The sequence below is a fragment of the Pieris rapae genome, chromosome 11, assembly GCF_905147795.1.
Source record: "Pieris rapae chromosome 11, ilPieRapa1.1, whole genome shotgun sequence".
NCBI lineage: Eukaryota > Metazoa > Arthropoda > Insecta > Lepidoptera > Pieridae > Pieris > Pieris rapae.
In genome coordinates this window covers 6556108-6573981 of record NC_059519.1, presented here as the reverse complement: position 1 = coordinate 6573981, position 17874 = coordinate 6556108, and the positions used below count along the sequence as shown (strand labels likewise).

Below are 17874 nucleotides of genomic sequence, written 5' to 3'. Positions count from 1 at the left end.
TATAAATCGTCACAAAATGTCAGTTCAATCTCACAAAATAGCACAAAAATGTTTAGAATAACAGGACAGTTACTTACTATCAGACGTTTATTGGTAAGCTTTATATATTCACGTTCATATATGACATTACTATAAAGCTAATAAAATAGTTTCTGTTTCGTAGAATTGATTCTTGCTTTCTAAATAGAAAAACACTAATTTCATTGTAGTACAAATTTTATTGTAGTGGCTAAAATAGTAAAATATGTTTCAAATTTAACAAAAACTTAGGAGTCGTAGCATTTATCCAAAATCATAATACAAATTAAAAACAAACATTAGGAATTCTGCCTTGTCATCTTAGGGACAATAAGATGTGTGTTCGAATCACGGCTCCAATAGATTTTACATTCTATGTTCTTATTTAATACTGCACACTCATGGTGAGGCAAGATTGGAGTGAAACCAACATGCCTTAGACTAAATCATCAGCGTGTATCTACTGATAGACACCGTAGTCTGATCAGCTACTTGCCTCAATAGAAAAAAAATGAAGTTGTATAGCCAAAACCTAGAGGGTTTAACGTATATAGCTACGTTTGCGGTCTATGTTTATGTATAATAGTGTCTCTAGTGTCACCATACATAATATGCGGACATGTTCTAAATGTGACCGACACAATATTGTATGCCCTTATTAGTCATTCCCGTAGCTTGGCGTATAACAAAATGAACATAATAATAATAACGAATTCAAACATATTTTACAAGTTTTAAGTGGTTTGAAATCTGATATAAAGTTATTTTTTATATATAGCGTCGTCAGCCAATCGACGTGCAGGTTGTTCAGCACACCTTACTCCACAAATACAAGCCACAGGAGAGGGAAACTTGCCCCACACCACCTGCACCCCCTCCTCCAAAACCCAAAGATGACTCGGCATTTTGGGGCACGCTTGCTCTAGTATTTGTCGCTGCAGGTTTCGCTGTAATTGCGCAGTAAGAACTCTTATCTATAAAAAATATCTCAAATTCATTTATGTATGGTTTTACAGATATTACAGGAAGTAAGCTAAGCTTTTTTCGTCACTGTCAGTTTTGTTTTTTCACTTAATTCTTTCGGTAATAAGATTTTTTATGTAACCTGGCCTATATAGGCCATAACATACATATGATTCCTATGAGATTCAGTAACGAGACACCACGAATTCTGAATGACTCCAGAATAGGCCATGACGTGAAGTGAGAAGCGATCTGAAGTTTTTTTTATTTTCGGCTTAATTGTTCCAGGAGTTCAAGTTTGTTGTTATCTAGATATCAATAGACAATTTTAAAGAATAGTCATCAGATAATCGTGTTTTTTATAATAGTTTTTCAAATGTACTTACATTTATTTTAAAATATTAAATATTCAACCTTAAATAGAAAATTACTGTCCTTTTCTATTTAAGGAAACCGAATATGAATTTTTTTCACTGTCCACAGATTTTTTTGCTAAGTCTGTAATAAATTTGTATTTATAAATATTAATAATATACAATTACTTAATTTAAAAAAAAATGCATTTTCATTCGTAACAGTACTTATGGCTGTAGTCTTTACAGTATATACTTTGATTTTGTATTTTTTTCGCATTTTTACATATTACTAAACAGATTTCTAAAATCAATCAAACTAAAATCTGTAGAAACTAAACTTTGTAGTGTTTCTAAATACAATTGTGGTCAGGGCTTAGTCAGGAATTATCCAGGACTCGTTACAACGTCTCTAAATCTCAGCCTAAATATGACAGAACATTTTAATTTCTAGACGATCGCCAGAAATACGTGACTGGTTGACGATTCACGCACCCTGGTTTGACGACTTCATCGCCATTATGTATGAGGAGAACATGACTTATAGAGACTATGCCGAAAAGTGCATTGAAGACGTTAAGGACTATGTCGCAAAAATCGGAACTGAAGACAAACCCAAAAATTGCTCTTTGGATGGCAAACCGATTATAAGTAAACTCTTACATTCGATCATACAAATGAACTATCGAACACTGTCTAATTAAAATATGTTGAAATATGATGTTTATATTTTGACGACTATTAAATTTGCATTTAATGATAATAATTTAGAAGTAGATTTTTTTCTTTATTTTACAAAATAATGTAATACATCACAAAATGTTACATTCGAAAACCTCTGGAGATTTAATGTAACCAAAGCAGGCAAATTTAGGAGCGCGATAATTGCAAGTAAAAGTAGTTTTTTAATTTAAGAGTTTATGTTGGTTAGTGTTAGGCTATCTATTATCTGCTTGGGTACACTATTTATTTGCCGCGGTAGCAAATACCGCAACGTTCTCTCGCCATATACGTTATTTGCTCTCGATGTATCGATCTTGCGATAAAAAGTCTAACCACTGAATTAAATATTTAAATACCTGATTCACGTCATGTCTATTTTTTGTCAAAAGATCATGAATCGTAAAGATATTAATTTTTAATTATTATTACAGCTGTACCCCAAAAACATGAAGTGGAAACGAAAAAAGATGGTGAATTTCAAATTTATCTTGACGTGTAGTAAGGCTTTTAAAATACCTATTCTGACCGTAACACATTTACGAACTACATTACACTCTTCCTTGACTCAGTCTTCTATGAGTTTAAAGCGAAATTTTGATACCATACATAAAATAATAATTTATTAAATAAACAACAAATTATAATGCTTTTGTAGGTGAATGCGTCATTATACCGCCGCCTGTTATCACAAAGAGCATCTGTGAAATAGAAGAATGTGTTAAAGATCGAGCTGAAGATGCTCTTAACAATTACTACACCGCTAAAGAAGCTTGCGCATACTATAACAGTGTAAGTTCTATTTAATAAAAGTCATGATAAAAATATGGAAAGTTATAACTGTGATAATATAAAGGTTTTCGTCTGCGTCACAAAGATTTGAGTGAAAAATTAAATTAGGTTCGGCGTACCAACAATTTTTACACAAAATAGGAATATTTATGCAGCTACAATCACTGGGAGACGTGTTACCCTGATATATTTATTTATTCACACTTCGTTGCTAGAAAGAAACACAAATAACACAATACATATAAATTACAAGGGACCTTTCGACCTTAGCCAATAGGCGGCCCAGGCCGAGTTCCGAGTCTCGCATGAGACGCCATTGCACTAGTCGCGAGAAAATGCCCATTCTAGCCGAGCTACATTTGTCAAAACAGCCCGAACTCCGCTATCAACCTATTCAGGCAAAATCGCGTTTACGTTTGGGGTCGGCCAGTGATTGGACTGATAGAGGATACTTCCTCTAGGTCTGTAGAAGACCAACACCATCCTTCTTCCACATATAGAAGCATGACTGTTCATAAAATTCCAAATATTTAAAACCTATTAAATAATTGCTATAATGAAAAAGTGTTTTAATAATTGTTTAGAATCTGATTAATGGAACAATCTAATGTTATAGGTAGTGGAAGAAGCAATGCAGAACTTCACAATACCTACTGTGCGTAAACTACACGGCGAGTTGGCAGAGAGAATCAAACTTGTCAATACATCAATAGCTAACGCTAATGAGGCACTCGCTGAATTTAGTGAGAATTTAATTTTAAATTAGATTTTGAATATCTTTATAGAACACCAATTTAAAACATTTGATATTTTTTCGCTAAATTGTGCATATCGTCGTATATCAATTAAACTATCGTAACAATTAATAACATATCTGTAACAAGTTTTCTTACAACTAGAAAACTAGCTACAATACCACTTAAATCAGGGTCATAGATTCCCCATTTGTGATCATTCTAAAACAATTTCTAGTTTAAGTTTAGCACATTGCATGATTTACCATGAATGAGACAAATTAAATGTTTGGCTCTCATGCATGACCGTCTCAAATGCTTGTATAAAAATCATAATTTTTGTACAAGCATGGTATAGCAAGTACGGGCCGCCTAACTTTACATACGCGTGACTTGTGACGTATTCAACTACACATCGTATGTTAGATTAACTATTACTGATTTCAGATGATCTAATCCAATATTTTGAATGTGGAGTAAAAGCCCCACCAGAGCATATAGCGAATACGCGTGGTTTAATTAATGATTATCAACAGAAGCTAACAGCCAGTCTTATGCAGTATGAATGGGAGAATGACAAAGCATTGGCTATGGATATGCATTGGCAAATGGTAAATAAAATATTTATCAAGGGAACAATTCCGTTATAAAAATTAGAGGCGAGTGGTTTACGTCGGGAAATGGTTTTACAAAATAGAATTTAAAAAAATGTATAGGTTTTATCGATACCTACCAATTACTTATTTAATAAGAATTATATTATACAAGTATATTATTTCCGTTATTTTTATAGTGTAATATTTTTTTCTAAAATACAACTAACTCATGTGTTATCAGTATAGGAACAGAACAATGTATAGATAGGTAGATATTATATTTATTTCTCACAAAAGTTAGGATAAGCAAATAATTGTTTAGTAAACAATTATTATTATTCATGCATACTCGTAAGTGGCTGCAACATAAACAAAATAATTATATATAAGAGAACCAAATGGTTTGTGTGGGAGTGTGTCTGTGTGTGTGTGTTTGTATGTATTCAAGAATGTGCTTCTATTAAGTTATATCGTAAATTCTGTACAATAATATTAATTTTTTTTAGGTAGAAAATTCCGTAGACAAGTATACAGTTGAGAATCAAACCATGTACCCAGAAATAAAATACGAGGAAGACAAACTCCAGCTACAGAATGACCCCGACTTTTTACTCTACCATACTTTTAGATATGTAAGTTATATAAGCAAATTTTTATTTATAAGGAAGGGGCCTTCCTATGACATATTATATTAAAATCGGGCATGGTCTTTGTTTCTCATCATTTGTTTTGTCTCCCTGTGTCTGTTATTGGTTAATTATATGAATGGCCTTAATAATTAGATAATTTTCTTAAACATTCATTAAATTATTTTCTGTGAAAAAATATTTCCTAGTGTCAAAATACTTACAAAAATGTATCTATATATTTATTAATATTAGGCATCAAAGTTACGAGGAGAGCTGGACAATGCTGTAGTTGGTATGACAGACAGAGTTAACAGAGGAATGGAGAGTGAGTTCAAATTCAATTCTTATTTTGAATTACGTTGTTGATAAATTTACCAGTTTTGTTACACTTGTACATTGATTTTTTTTATATGTTAACAATCCTTTACGTCCCAGCACTACCAGAAAATAAAGCAAGAGATGCCAAGCTTGACGCTGTATACAGACAGAAAAAAGCAGACCTAGATAGGGAATTTCAGAAACGGGTAAATCTCAATGAACTTTCTAGACGCATAACTATTTTTTGTTAATAACTGTTTCTGGCACGTCAAATTGGCGGGTGGTGATAACTATAGATATATAAATCCTATTTTAGAAATACCATCATAAGTACATTTCTTTTATAACCTCCTTTAGTATTTTTCAACCTTTCTCGGGTCTTAGAGGATGACAAATAAAAAAATTAAGATACTCCTTTAATAAGAGACTGTAGTAAATTCATTTATATTTGTTTCGTTGATAAATAAAAGGTTTTTAAATTTTAAGTAAAGTTAAACATTTTAAAACTTTACCTGTTTCACAATGTCCGGATAAGTTCCAAATAAGCTATTTGTTACTTATTTGTAGGATAACAGTATTTTTGCGTTTCACGACTGTCAGATAGTGCTATTTGTCATGAAATGCCAAGTATCTTATTCGGAACTTTTATCTTTCAAATAATTTATGTGTTGCATAGCTATTTGGCACTTTATCCATACATTGTGAAACAGGCCCTAAAAGTTTCATTCCTATTATCAAGGTACTCTATGATTCTAGCGTTTTATACCTAACAATGTTTCTAGTACGCCGACCAAATAGCAAACAATGACAAAATTCTAAAGGATTCGTTGAAGAAACAGCTGGACAGACATCATGAGACGTTGCAGAGACGGCTTGGTGAAAAGGAGAAAGAGGTACTTTTCATTTCAAAATATATTTTGTTATTCGCTAAAAAACATCGGTATACATATAAGTGTTTGTTAAGGTAACACCGTTGTAAAAAGTACCAAATCCAAGTCAATATTATTGTTCAATCTAATTAAACAACATTTTATTTACATCTGAATGTTTTTATTATTTTTAGTTTTTACTTGATTTTAAATTATAATAATCTTATTTCAGGCAACAATAACTTTGAATAAAATGGTTGCTGAGAAGGTGGCATTTGAAAAGAGTATTTTTGCGCGTCAACTTGCGGAAATGGCGGGGAAATTGAAATTGGTTGAGGACAAACTAAATGGTAGTTTCAAGTTCGTTTCTGATGTAGATTGAGATAAAATTTGTTGAAATTGTTGCCCAAAGAATTGTTGTTTTATTCAAATACATACTAAAAGTAAATGTGCGATTTTCGCTTTTGAATCACCATACATTTTGCCTACCCACTTTAAAAACTTATATTTCACTAACGTGCCTCCAGATAGAAATTACTCTCATCAGCCAAGTGCTTTCATCTTCTTGAAGCATTTCAGGCCATTTGCGTATAAGATGTCAGATTAGCTATTTACGAAATAACTTTAAACAGATCCTCCTTCGGACTTAAGTAGACTACATGTTTCTCATAACTTTTTACGGTAGAAGAATTGCGTTTCCAGACTTGATTTCTTACAAGTTATGTTTTTGATGGTAATATATATTTCTTACCAATAAGTGTTTTGCTTTCATTTATCTGATTTTAGCTCATTTGAAAGCTGAGCGCGAAACGCGAAGATCTCAGGAATTGTGGGTGGCTGGTTCAGCTTTGCTAGCCGCTACCAAGAAGGGCACACCCCATGTTGACGTGAATAAAGAGCTAAATGCTATTCAAAAGGCATCTGGTATTATTAACATAAATAACTAATTTACATACAGGTTATAGACCAACCCTTTAAATCACAAAGGACAAAATAATTAAGTTAATTTTTAAAAAGGTAGTCACAGCCGAAAGCCTTTTTCTTAAAGGCTGGGAAGCCTTATGAAATATGAAGACCAGGAGAGATTAAAAAATAAATAACAAAAGCGTATTGGCACCATAATTGTGTTTATATGTAAAATTTTCGCTGGTAAATGGTGTCATTTTCAAATATTTTCATAAGGTGATGGTGACAAGCTCGTGGAAACAGTTCTAAAAGCAATACCTGGATCAGTCAGGGAGAAGGGCATTGTACCAGAAAGTGTTCTTCGTGATAGATATCATCGGGTAAGCTGTATTATGACAAAATCCTTACATTATTTAATTGAGAAAAATTTTAAATTCACAAATATGAAAGTGCAAGCGCATTGTAAAGTTTGGAAATACTTTATCTAGGAAATGCATTGTTCACTAAATAAAATTCAGTAAATTATCACAGTTTTACATTTCCAAATTTCTACATTTGTGTTATTTACAGTAACATATATAATACAATTTGACTCATTAGATCAGTACAACGTGTGTTATAGATGGTGTATAGAGAGATAAGCTTTGATAAATTTATTATTTTTGTCTGTTATAGGTTAAGCTATTTTAATAATATCCATAAATCCTCAGATGGAGAATTTGGCGCTCAAAGTAGCCTTAGTAGAACATGATGGCGCTCCATTACCCGTATATATTCTGTCATGGGTGCAATCGGCGCTTCTCTTTATGAAGGTATATAAATTTTTATCAACTGTGGAATGACTTACATGTCAGGGAGAATCTCTTGGAAGATTTGGAGTCGTAGTTTCCCGTTACCTTCCACTTCCAGACATTTTTCAAGTTATTTTGTTGTTTGCCCAGCCGGTAATAACCTGATTGCTCATATATCTAGACAGAAACCGATGGAAACAGATAGTCCGCTCCAGATGCTTCCTTATTGACCACAAAGTTTAGACGTGACCGTGATACCGACTAAAAAGAGGGAGAGAGTGGAATTACTTTTTTAATTTTTGCCTTAATCTGAGATTCCGAGATATAAAATAAAAATTGTCAATAATAAAAATAATATATTTCCCTACATATAATCATAGAATTCCGTAAGACCCTTTTTTCTAATAGCATTTTTCTGATCCACCTTATTCAGATTTCTGGAATACCTCAAGAAGAATTCGATAAGCCTCCTAAAGAGCCATTTCAAAACTTGGACACTTTTGATTTACTTCAACGTGCCAGGTATAATATAATTTGATATATTATCATACAGTGAAATCATACCAGTACAATAATTGACGTCCTGAGTACAGGGCTATGTACAGTCCGCGCAAATACTGTATACTGAAGAAGGACAACCTCAAAATATATTAAAATAGCACACGAAAATTGCATGTTTTTGTGCAAACCTTACCTTAAAACGTATTTTAATTATATATATTAAGGCTAACCTGGGTTGTGATTACTTTAGTTTACAATTTAAATTTGTACTGTATTCTAATTGGTGTTTTATGTTTATATATTTATGTATACATATATATAATATTTGGTTTAGAAAGTAAAGTTGCACCAGGATATATTTTAGTCTATATTATACATATCACTTGTATTTCTAAAATATTCTTGAATAAAATACCATAAGTATAGCCTTCAATCGCTAACGTATTAGAATACTAACAATACAATATTGTACGAATAATTTCAGCGCTTCTAGCATTCGTGTATACTTTACTATAATTATTTTGCTTCACCCAATTTTCACGCGAGGAAAATTATAATTGAGTACACGACCATGAGAGTATGTAGTAATATGTCGTTGCGCATGACCGCATGTGGGTTAGGACGTTGTTCATCACGTGTGGTCGCGCATGCATTGTTGTGATTGTTTCATTTAATTCGAACTTCTTTTTTTTAATACGTTTGAAGTTTATATTCTTTAAGGAGTTCTTTTGTATTATATAAGAATACTTTCATATTAAGAAATTCCTATCTTTAAACGTTCAAACTCAAATTCTTACTTTCTTTAGTATCCTGATGGAGAAAGGAATCCATAGAGAGATTAGTGGTGCAGAGGAGGGTTGAAGGGACAAGAGCTTGCGGTATACCTACTGCCTAAGCGGTGGTCCGATTTATTCAAATCAGGCCCGATAAATCCACGAGAAAGGCACCTTAACTTTATGATTGTTGCAGGGTTTGTCAAGAGCGCACTGCTTATGACGAAGATTAAAATAATATTTAAAGACGTATACTGCCCTGTTTAAAGAAAGATAGTGGGGTGGATATTAAGAGTATAATCCACTTTTATTTTATAGACTTTTAGTTTTTTTCCAGGTTTTGGATGGAACGCGGCAACCTGGCCGCTGCAATTCGCTACGTGAGTGCACTAGAGGGCGCTTCGCGGGCTGCAGCTGCCACATGGACTGAAGACGCGCGCGCATATCTCGAAACACGACAAGCTGCGGAGGCTGTGCTAGCACATGCCGCAGCCTTGGGTCTACAATACATCTAATTAATGTAGTTACAAATGTATATTATGATGTTAAAAATTCTAGTGTAATAAAAATTGTAAATTTAAACGGAGTTTTAAAAAATAATTTTCAACGTTTTTTACAGTTAAGCTTTCTTTGTCTATAAGGAACATTTGAGGTTTTATATGAACATATTTAAACATATATATTGATCATATACATAGCATAAATTTATGAATTTCTCTGGTGTACACTAATACAACAGTAATTCCATTTTGCCTTGTGATCTCCGTTTTTTTAAAAAACAACTGACTGATTTTTACTGTAGTATGTATATTGTATACAATTTTTTAAATGTTTTTCCTAACTTAGAACTTATTAATATTTGTCCCACCAACCACCAACTTATCAATAAAAGGGTTATGTTATAATCGGACATTTGTGTATCTGTGCAGTTACTGCACATGACCGGGAAACCTCAGTCTTAATTCACAAGACAGCCACCAAAGTGGAATCGAATTGAGAAAAAATAACTTACGTTGCGTGTATACGCAACACTTTCACATTTATAACATAAGTAGCTGTTGCCCGCTTCGTTCGCGTGTAAAAAACACCGATATTTCCCAATGAAATATGTACAGTCGACTCTCGTTAATTCCAACCTGCGATAATTCGAACCTCTCTATAATTGAAAGTTATCACGAGTGCCCTACAAAATCTCTTTATATTTCGAACTAAATCAATACATTTTTATGCACTTATAATTCGAACGAAAAAATCATTGCTATATAATAAAACGACGCGTTAATTCGAACTCATCGGCGTCCAACACTCGACAATTCAAAGTTGCAGAGAGAAAGAGGTCGAATGATTGTTGATTGAAGTTATTGAGCAGTCTGAGCAGCAGCAATGTGTTTTGAAGCAAACCAGTATTTAACAGAGTTCTTTCGAAACATTAATTAATTCACATTATGAATAGATTTATGTATGTACCCTGATGACTCTGATGACACTCACTTGATTTTCTCTCACCAATTTCGAACCATGTGATATTTCAAACATTCGATAATTCGAAATATTTTAAGAGTCCCTCTAATTTCGAATTAACGAGAGTCGACTGTACCTGTTTTACTCAGAAAATTTTAGGAATTTAATAAATATGTAAACCCACACAAACATTCTCTTTACATAACGTTCAGGTATTTACTCCATATACAATTAGACTTCTAAAAGAGCATTTTCAAAACCAAGTCAGAGAATTTACAAAGGATTTCAATAAAAAGGTGATTTGTTAAGGCCACCGCGGCCGAGACAGTGTTAACTATCGGATAGGGCAATTGTTCTAGTTTATTGTAGCAAAGGAAGTGGCTTCATATTGACGCAAATCGAATCAATATTCTTATTTCGTAAGGGTGTCAAGCACGTTTCACACAGAACGGAGGATTTGTTAAAATGTATTCAACAGTAATGAAGTTCTGAGAAGGTAGACTACTATTAATTAGAAAATAAAAAATATCGGCCCGTTATTGTATCTTCTGTCGAGTTACCTGAAACTGCATTCAGCTGCCTACAGCAACACAGTTTTAATATCTATCTTTGATATAATAAGCCATGTCGACTGCAATTTTTATTGAAATTGATTCTTGTATGTTATTGAATCGTTTCTTTTTTAAATACCAAACTGAAAAACATGTATCGGTCACGGTTGGTATAATAATACTTCATAATTTTTCCTCGCACTTGTAATGAGTTGTGACACCCAGTCAATATGAAATCGCCCCAAGGGTAACACAAAACTTCGTATTTATAAAACATTAATAGCGGAAATCACAAATCCTGTGCATTTGAAACATTTAAGTTGTGTACTCTATCTTTTTTATATAGGTAATTTTTAATTACTCAAAAATCAATATCATAAATTAGACCTAAATATAAAGTGTAGTGTACCTACTGTGAAGAAGTGAATAAAATTATCGCTTTGTGCTGTATTTTACATGTCAACGCAAACAAAAAAACAGGATTGTTATATAATTTATAAAAAGGAAGAGCGCGGCTAAACTATTCATTATAATTTATAACAACCATTTTACTGTATTAATAATTATGTTCTTCGTATTGTGTATTTACGTGTAACACAGTGGAAAATTTCAAATTATTAGATAAAGAAAATCGATAAAGTATCTTTTTCTCTCCCAGGATACACAAACACTAATGTTCGGCCATGATAGGTTTAATCCTAATAACTATTATCTGTGCACTATGGGCGTGGTCACACTTAAACCGGAATAAAAATGAACCTCCTTCCATCCCTGGGGGTTTACCACTCATTGGACATGCTCATCGGCTCATTGGAGATAGTGTTGGTTAGTACATGTATTACTGCTATTTTTATATATGCTAGCTTAAAACTGGTAATGTTTGAATGTCCATCAAAACATAATTTTAAAAATCGACCAATGAAGGGATCAAATGAAAGATTGTCATCTTTCATTTGATCCCTTCATTGGTCGTGACTAAGAAACGTGTCTTTTCATTGATAAAAAATGAAAGATAAATTATGATGGCAAGATATATAGATGGAAATGAAATGGAAAGAAAGTGGTGATGTAAAGTTTGACTTTTATAAGCAAAAGTGGTAAGACTCCTGTCTTGTTGTAGACGTAAAGTACTTTTAAGTATTCGAATTGAACAAGGCGTTATTATAACAGTACGAATATCAGACTTATATATCAGACTTATATATATGGCTGTACTGTAACATTTTTAATACATTATTACTTTAGTGTTAGATTCCCGTTCATATATACTTTGCCAGACGTTCTAGTTCACAAGAAGCATGTCTTTGAATCTTAGACTCAGTCAAGTAATGGCATGTCTTTAGGCCTGTATTCACTTTGATTAGTGATTAGTATGGTGCAGTTAATTAGTGATGAGGAGAAAACACGTGTGGACGGCAACTGATTAGTGCAGGTGATTAGTCGGCTGCGTAGTAAAATGATTAGAAGCGAGTTCTATTTTTTGCGAGTGAACTGCGAGTAGTGGCGTCGCGTGCGACACTGCGATATGACAACTAAAATAATTGGACACTACTTGTACTACGCACCTGCACTAAATGTCAATTACTAATCTCTAGCACTCGCACTAATCAAAGGAATGAATACAGGCCTTTAAGTCAAGTAGGCAAACTTTATACATACTAGGTATTTTTTGGACTAGATTAGATTAGACTAATATTTGTATTTTATTTATTTCAGAACTTTGGAAGTCTGTGGTAGACCTTTCGTATGATAGCTTACGTTTAGGAGGAGTTCTTTCAGCCGCTATCGGCCCTAGGACTATTTATGGTGAGATTTTTTTAAGAACTAGTCTTTTATTTGCGCAATAATTATTGATTTATACTAGCCCAAATTAAATAGCGATAAAATATGACCTAACCTGAAGTAACTTAAAATCATGTTTAATGTACATAATTTTAAATATGTATAATTTTAAATATGTACTCTAAATTTATAAAATATTTTTTTAGTTTTAACAGATCCCGAGGACGCATTGACAGTAGCAAATACTTGTCTACAGAAAGATGCATTTTACGAATTCGCCAAATGTTGGCTTGGAGAGGGCTTGGTTACAGGAAAATGTAAGATTAATACTTATTTATAACAGATAAGATGAACTATATATAACAAAATTTTAGAGAAGTAATAAATTTGCTATAAAATTATACTAGTTACAACTATTTAACTATGTAAAATTTAAGAAGGGTTAGACTACTCTACAATTTTTTTGACATTTTACAGTAATGTGTTTTATCACATACATATTTACCTGATTTAAACTACTGTGTATACTTCATACTGCCTGGATGAGATGGATATTTAATTCCTAAATATGCATAACATCGCATGCTTGTTATTTTTTCTTATTATGTTCAAAAATAAACCAGTGGCGATGTGTATTTCGTTATCATTCGCTTATTCTGATAGTCAAGGTGGTGATCCTGGCTTTGTATCACACACCGTACCAGCAAGTGTTAAATGTGAACAGACAGAAACTCTCATGGCTCAATCTCGTGTAAATTTAATTGCTATTATTTTCACCAGTATCAATATGGCGTCATCACCGTCGGCTGTTAAACCCAGCTTTCAGCCAAGTAGTACTCGACAGCTTCCTTGGAGTATTCAACAGTCAGTCACGGCGTTTGGTAGACGATTTGAAAAAGGAGGTCGGTAAAGGACCCTTCGACCATTGGGTATACACTCGGCATAATGCGTTAGAAACTATATGCTGTAAGTATGTTCTGATATTATATTCGATTTTTTAGGTTCATACCTCTTTATTTCTAAATGTGTTACAAGACAGATAAAGATATATATTAATTAAAATCCTGTAAGTTACATTGCCTGTGACTCTGTAGGTACCCTTAGTATCCATACAAACTAATAAGATAGTACAAGATTTTGTCAGTTCGAACGAATCAATTAAATTGTATCAGATACACATTCAATTTAAACGATGTTTGTTCATAATTCCGTTTAGCATAGATTAAATCTTTTGCTAGCTGGGTGCTTATATTTTTTATTAAGAAGGATTGACAGCTTATAACTTATTTACTCACTAAATATAAAGTACTTTTTACGCCTTAAACAAACCTTTACATATAATTAAGTACTCATTAATTGAATGGATGGGTAACAATAAACTTATTTTATTCGACTATCTATTTCAATCAAACAAAGCAATAAACGAGCTAAAATTAGTTGAGAAACCCTTAGGGTTACTATCCTTATAACTACAAGTTATACTATGACTTATACATTTAAAAAAAAATTCCTCTGAGTCTTTACTACGAGAGTACCGTGATTTAACAAAGTACCGCATAGCTTTAATATTAAAAATCGTATTCTATAGCCAAGTACGGCTTTTTCATTTCAGTAACGGCTCTGGGAATAGATTTTACAGAGAAAGGTGTACTAAATACTCAATACGTGAAAGCGACCGAACAGATATTCAATGTATTTGTTGAGAGGTTCCAGAAATTCTGGCTTCATAACGACTATATATACCAATGGTCCGGCTTACGAAAGAAACAGGACAGTTTGTTGGAGATATTACATAATATGTCATATACCGTAAGTATTTAACGTTTATTTCTGTTAATTAAGTGGTGTAAGGATGCAAGAACCAACAAAATACCAAGATTTAGTGGACACGTTATCAATATTTGAAGCGTACAAGCTCATATGCATCATTGGTGAATGCAAACTATAAATTATTAAGACTTTTAAAAAAACATTTATAAACACGATGCGGCATTTTCAATAACAAGCTTAAAACGCTGTCACCAATTTTTTTTAATTTTTAATTTTTATTGTAGCATATATTTACAATAAAATATTTCAGTTTATTTTCAAATAGTGCAGGTTTTCATTCTAAACTTAATTAAATGAATAATAACATTTTAACCCGCGTGATATTAATTTGAAAAGTATTTTAATTATATATTCATTCGTTGTTTCAGGTATTACAAAAACGAAAGGCAGATTATTTGAAACGTCTAGAAACAGGTCAAGTCGAGGAAAAAACCGGTAATTTAGTTTTGTTTTCTTCTATTTGCGTAGTTTTCAATTTACGAAAAGTCTTTGGGTAATGTAACATTTGGAGTTGAGACTTAACTGAAAGAAAGATGACTCGTCCGCATCAAGTCGTGTTTTTGCCATCCGAGAGTCCCACTTATCGCAACTCTACTCTCTAAAATATAACATTTATTAGAAAAAAAAAACTATATAAAAATCAACACGTAAAACGTTGTGCAATAAAAGTCGTAATGTCTTTTGTACAGGAACAAAATTCAAGCCCTTTATGGACCTTTTGCTGGAGTTGGCTGTGGAAAAGGGTGCGTTTAATGACCGTGAAATACAAGAACATGTAGACACGATGATTGTTGGTGGGCACGACACATCAGCTAGCGTACTCATGTTCACACTACTGCTTATTGGCTCACACCCCGATGTCCAGGACAAGATAGTCGAAGAGTGAGTTATTACCTTGTTTTAAAACGAAACTACATAGCTATATTAACACTCCCTGGAAGACATCGTGAGGAAACTGGCATGCCTTAATCTAAAAATGTCGACGACGTGTGTCAGGCGCAGATCTTAGACCTGTATCAAGAAAAAAAAACGCGAATTTGATACAGTAATCTAGACCTAGAAGGTTGTGGTGCCATTTGTTTTATAAATAGCTGTAGATTATTTGTTTTATATAACAGTCAACATTAATGAATATTCTAAAGTGTAATCTTCAAAATGTAAAATTCTTCTTGAAAATGTATCGCTAACCTGAAACCACTTTTACGTCTCGTATTTTGATAATTATCAGATATTTTTAAGTATGACGACAGTAACCAATAAAATACTCAAATAGTATAAAATATTTAATAACAATTATTATAGTATTTATAAGTTCTAGGTTTTACATCACCTCTAAAATCGTGTGGTTTGAGGTTTTAAACGTAAATTTTTATATTTTAACAGAATTAAAGATGTATTTGGCGACGATGACCGTGACGTCACAAAACATGACCTCTCCCAGCTGATTTATTTAGAGGCTGTTATAAAAGAAAGTATGAGAATTTATCCCATTGTACCAGTCACCGCTAGAGTACTTGACAGGGACCTAAAGTTGAGTAAGTAAGGCACATTTATCTCTCGACGCGTACATTATATGAATGTAATAAGGTTATTATATACCACTCCTTCTCGAAATAAAAACTCAGTTGGGTTTCTGCAATAAAAACAGATTCATTTATTTATTTTCTGTTTACAAGATAAAATTACAAAAGACACTTAGAAATAGTCTTACCTGCAATAAAAACAGAAAACAACATTAAAAGTTTTTACTCCAGGTGATTTACTTATTATTCCTTATTAAAATTAATTAAATAACCTTTAAACCAATAATTGAAATCTTCAATGTTCGATATTTTTAGGTTAGAATTCCGACCATCGAGTATTCATGTTTTACCATCGATAACCCGAGTCTATCACTCTGTGCGAAACGCGGCAAATTCAAACATAGAGATGATTCGATAGTCTCATATAAATGAGAGTCGTTATTTTCTTTATATCTCCCCCCCTCGAAGGAGAACAATCACATAACATATATAAAAATAAATGTCGACTAATTTAGTTGTTACTTGGTTTAATTAGTACAAAACATTTGTAGTATACATAGGTTTACATTTTTTTCGCAAGTATCGCACTCATAGAAATACTTAACAATATCCAAAACAAATTTAATTGAAATAAATCATCTGTCGTCAAAAAAGTGAAGCGTGGCAAATTTCTGGAATTTGTTTAAAACATTACGACCATGCATCCATAAAACTATTATTTTCAGAGACATACACGTTATCAAAGGGTCGAACGTGTTTTATGTTCGTATATGGCATTCATCGACATCCCATGTGGGGTGAAGATCGTGAGGAATTTAAGCCTGAACGCTGGTTAGATCCAGCAAGATTGCCTGAGTGTCCCACAGCATTTGCCGCCTTTAATATGGGACGAAGGATTTGTATTGGTGAGTCCATTGCTATTATAAAATCAGAGGTCTGAACGATAAGTTCAAAATATATGAAGAAGTGACATCTTGCAATCCTACGATCCAACATAGTTGTAAATATATTAAATAAATATGTATATATATTTTATGTTATATGTTTTGATTGTATTTTTTTAATTTTTATTTCATTGTTTTGTAAAAATTTTGTTTAATTTAATTGTCATACATTTTTGATAGAAGATTTAGTAAAATAATCCGGAGATCTAGTACTATGTATGATGACAGACTTAATAAATAAATACAAAACTGTACCTAATATAATGTTCAAAAGTTCTTAAATTTAAATTAACTTTTTAAAACATAAAACTTTAAATGAGTATACGACCTAAATCATTTTTGTTTAAAAGAGAAAAGGTAGAAAGAAAGGAAAATACTTTATTTTAAGCATGACTGAACTTTGTGTGAAGCCATTTAAACGTGTATATTTCAGGTAAATCGTACGCTTACATGTCAATGAAGACAACGCTGGCGCATCTGATGCGGCACTATAAAGTGAAGGGAGACCACACAAAACTCACGTTGAAGATAGACGTGATGCTGAAGCCGGAAGCAGGACATCATATTAGCATTGAGAAGAGATCTTGATAGTAGATCTTTAATATTCTCAATATTAAAGATCCGGCAAGGGTAGTAGACATAAATCATGATTGTTGAAATGGCCCGAAGTAAAAAGAAGTTGTTGTAAAAAGAATTCCTGTTTAATTCTATGAAAACACAATTATTTTTAAATAAAATTGTATATGAATTTTTTATATTAGTATGTAAGATTATATTAAATGACTCATGTCATATGAATTATTCGATTAAGAATAGAACA

General features: G+C 32.5%; 2 protein-coding genes across 2 annotated transcripts; both read left to right on the top strand.

The window, feature by feature from the left end:
- The first annotated feature begins 18 nt into the window (after positions 1-18).
- On the top strand, positions 19-9493 carry LOC110998776 (MICOS complex subunit Mic60-like). Its single transcript, XM_022267556.2, has 17 exons — positions 19-93; positions 797-978; positions 1789-1985; positions 2489-2527; positions 2713-2846; positions 3463-3589; positions 4028-4191; positions 4683-4808; positions 5058-5130; positions 5241-5329; positions 5906-6016; positions 6225-6342; positions 6779-6916; positions 7175-7278; positions 7609-7710; positions 8123-8211; positions 9301-9493. The coding sequence occupies exons 1-17, from the start codon at positions 49-51 to the stop codon at positions 9476-9478; spliced, it is 2016 nt and encodes a 671-aa protein (XP_022123248.2). The 5' UTR covers positions 19-48; the 3' UTR covers positions 9479-9493.
- Positions 9494-11658: 2165 nt separating this feature from the next.
- Positions 11659-17804, top strand: LOC110998767 (cytochrome P450 4C1-like). Its single transcript, XM_022267548.2, has 10 exons — positions 11659-11800; positions 12692-12781; positions 12964-13074; positions 13538-13723; positions 14370-14566; positions 14956-15022; positions 15277-15469; positions 15971-16122; positions 16836-17015; positions 17488-17804. Exons 1-10 carry the CDS (start codon positions 11659-11661, stop codon positions 17640-17642), a joined length of 1473 nt encoding a protein of 490 aa, XP_022123240.2. The 3' UTR covers positions 17643-17804.
- The last annotated feature ends 70 nt before the right edge of the window (positions 17805-17874 follow it).

What these genes read in the sequence shown, in the direction of transcription:
- LOC110998776 (XM_022267556.2), top strand. Translation starts at nt 49, where the DNA reads ATGTTTAGAATAACAGGACAGTTACTTACTATCAGACGTTTATTG. An exon ending in TCTACCATACTTTTAGATAT is followed by an intron (nt 4,809 to 5,057) that starts GTAAGTTATATA and finishes TATTAATATTAG; the next exon opens with GCATCAAAGTTACGAGGAGA. An exon ending in GGTTGAGGACAAACTAAATG is followed by an intron (nt 6,343 to 6,778) that starts GTAGTTTCAAGT and finishes ATCTGATTTTAG; the next exon opens with CTCATTTGAAAGCTGAGCGC.
- LOC110998767 (XM_022267548.2), top strand. Translation starts at nt 11,659, where the DNA reads ATGATAGGTTTAATCCTAATAACTATTATCTGTGCACTATGGGCGTGG. An exon ending in CAGGACAAGATAGTCGAAGA is followed by an intron (nt 15,470 to 15,970) that starts GTGAGTTATTAC and finishes ATATTTTAACAG; the next exon opens with AATTAAAGATGTATTTGGCG. An exon ending in GGGACGAAGGATTTGTATTG is followed by an intron (nt 17,016 to 17,487) that starts GTGAGTCCATTG and finishes TGTATATTTCAG; the next exon opens with GTAAATCGTACGCTTACATG.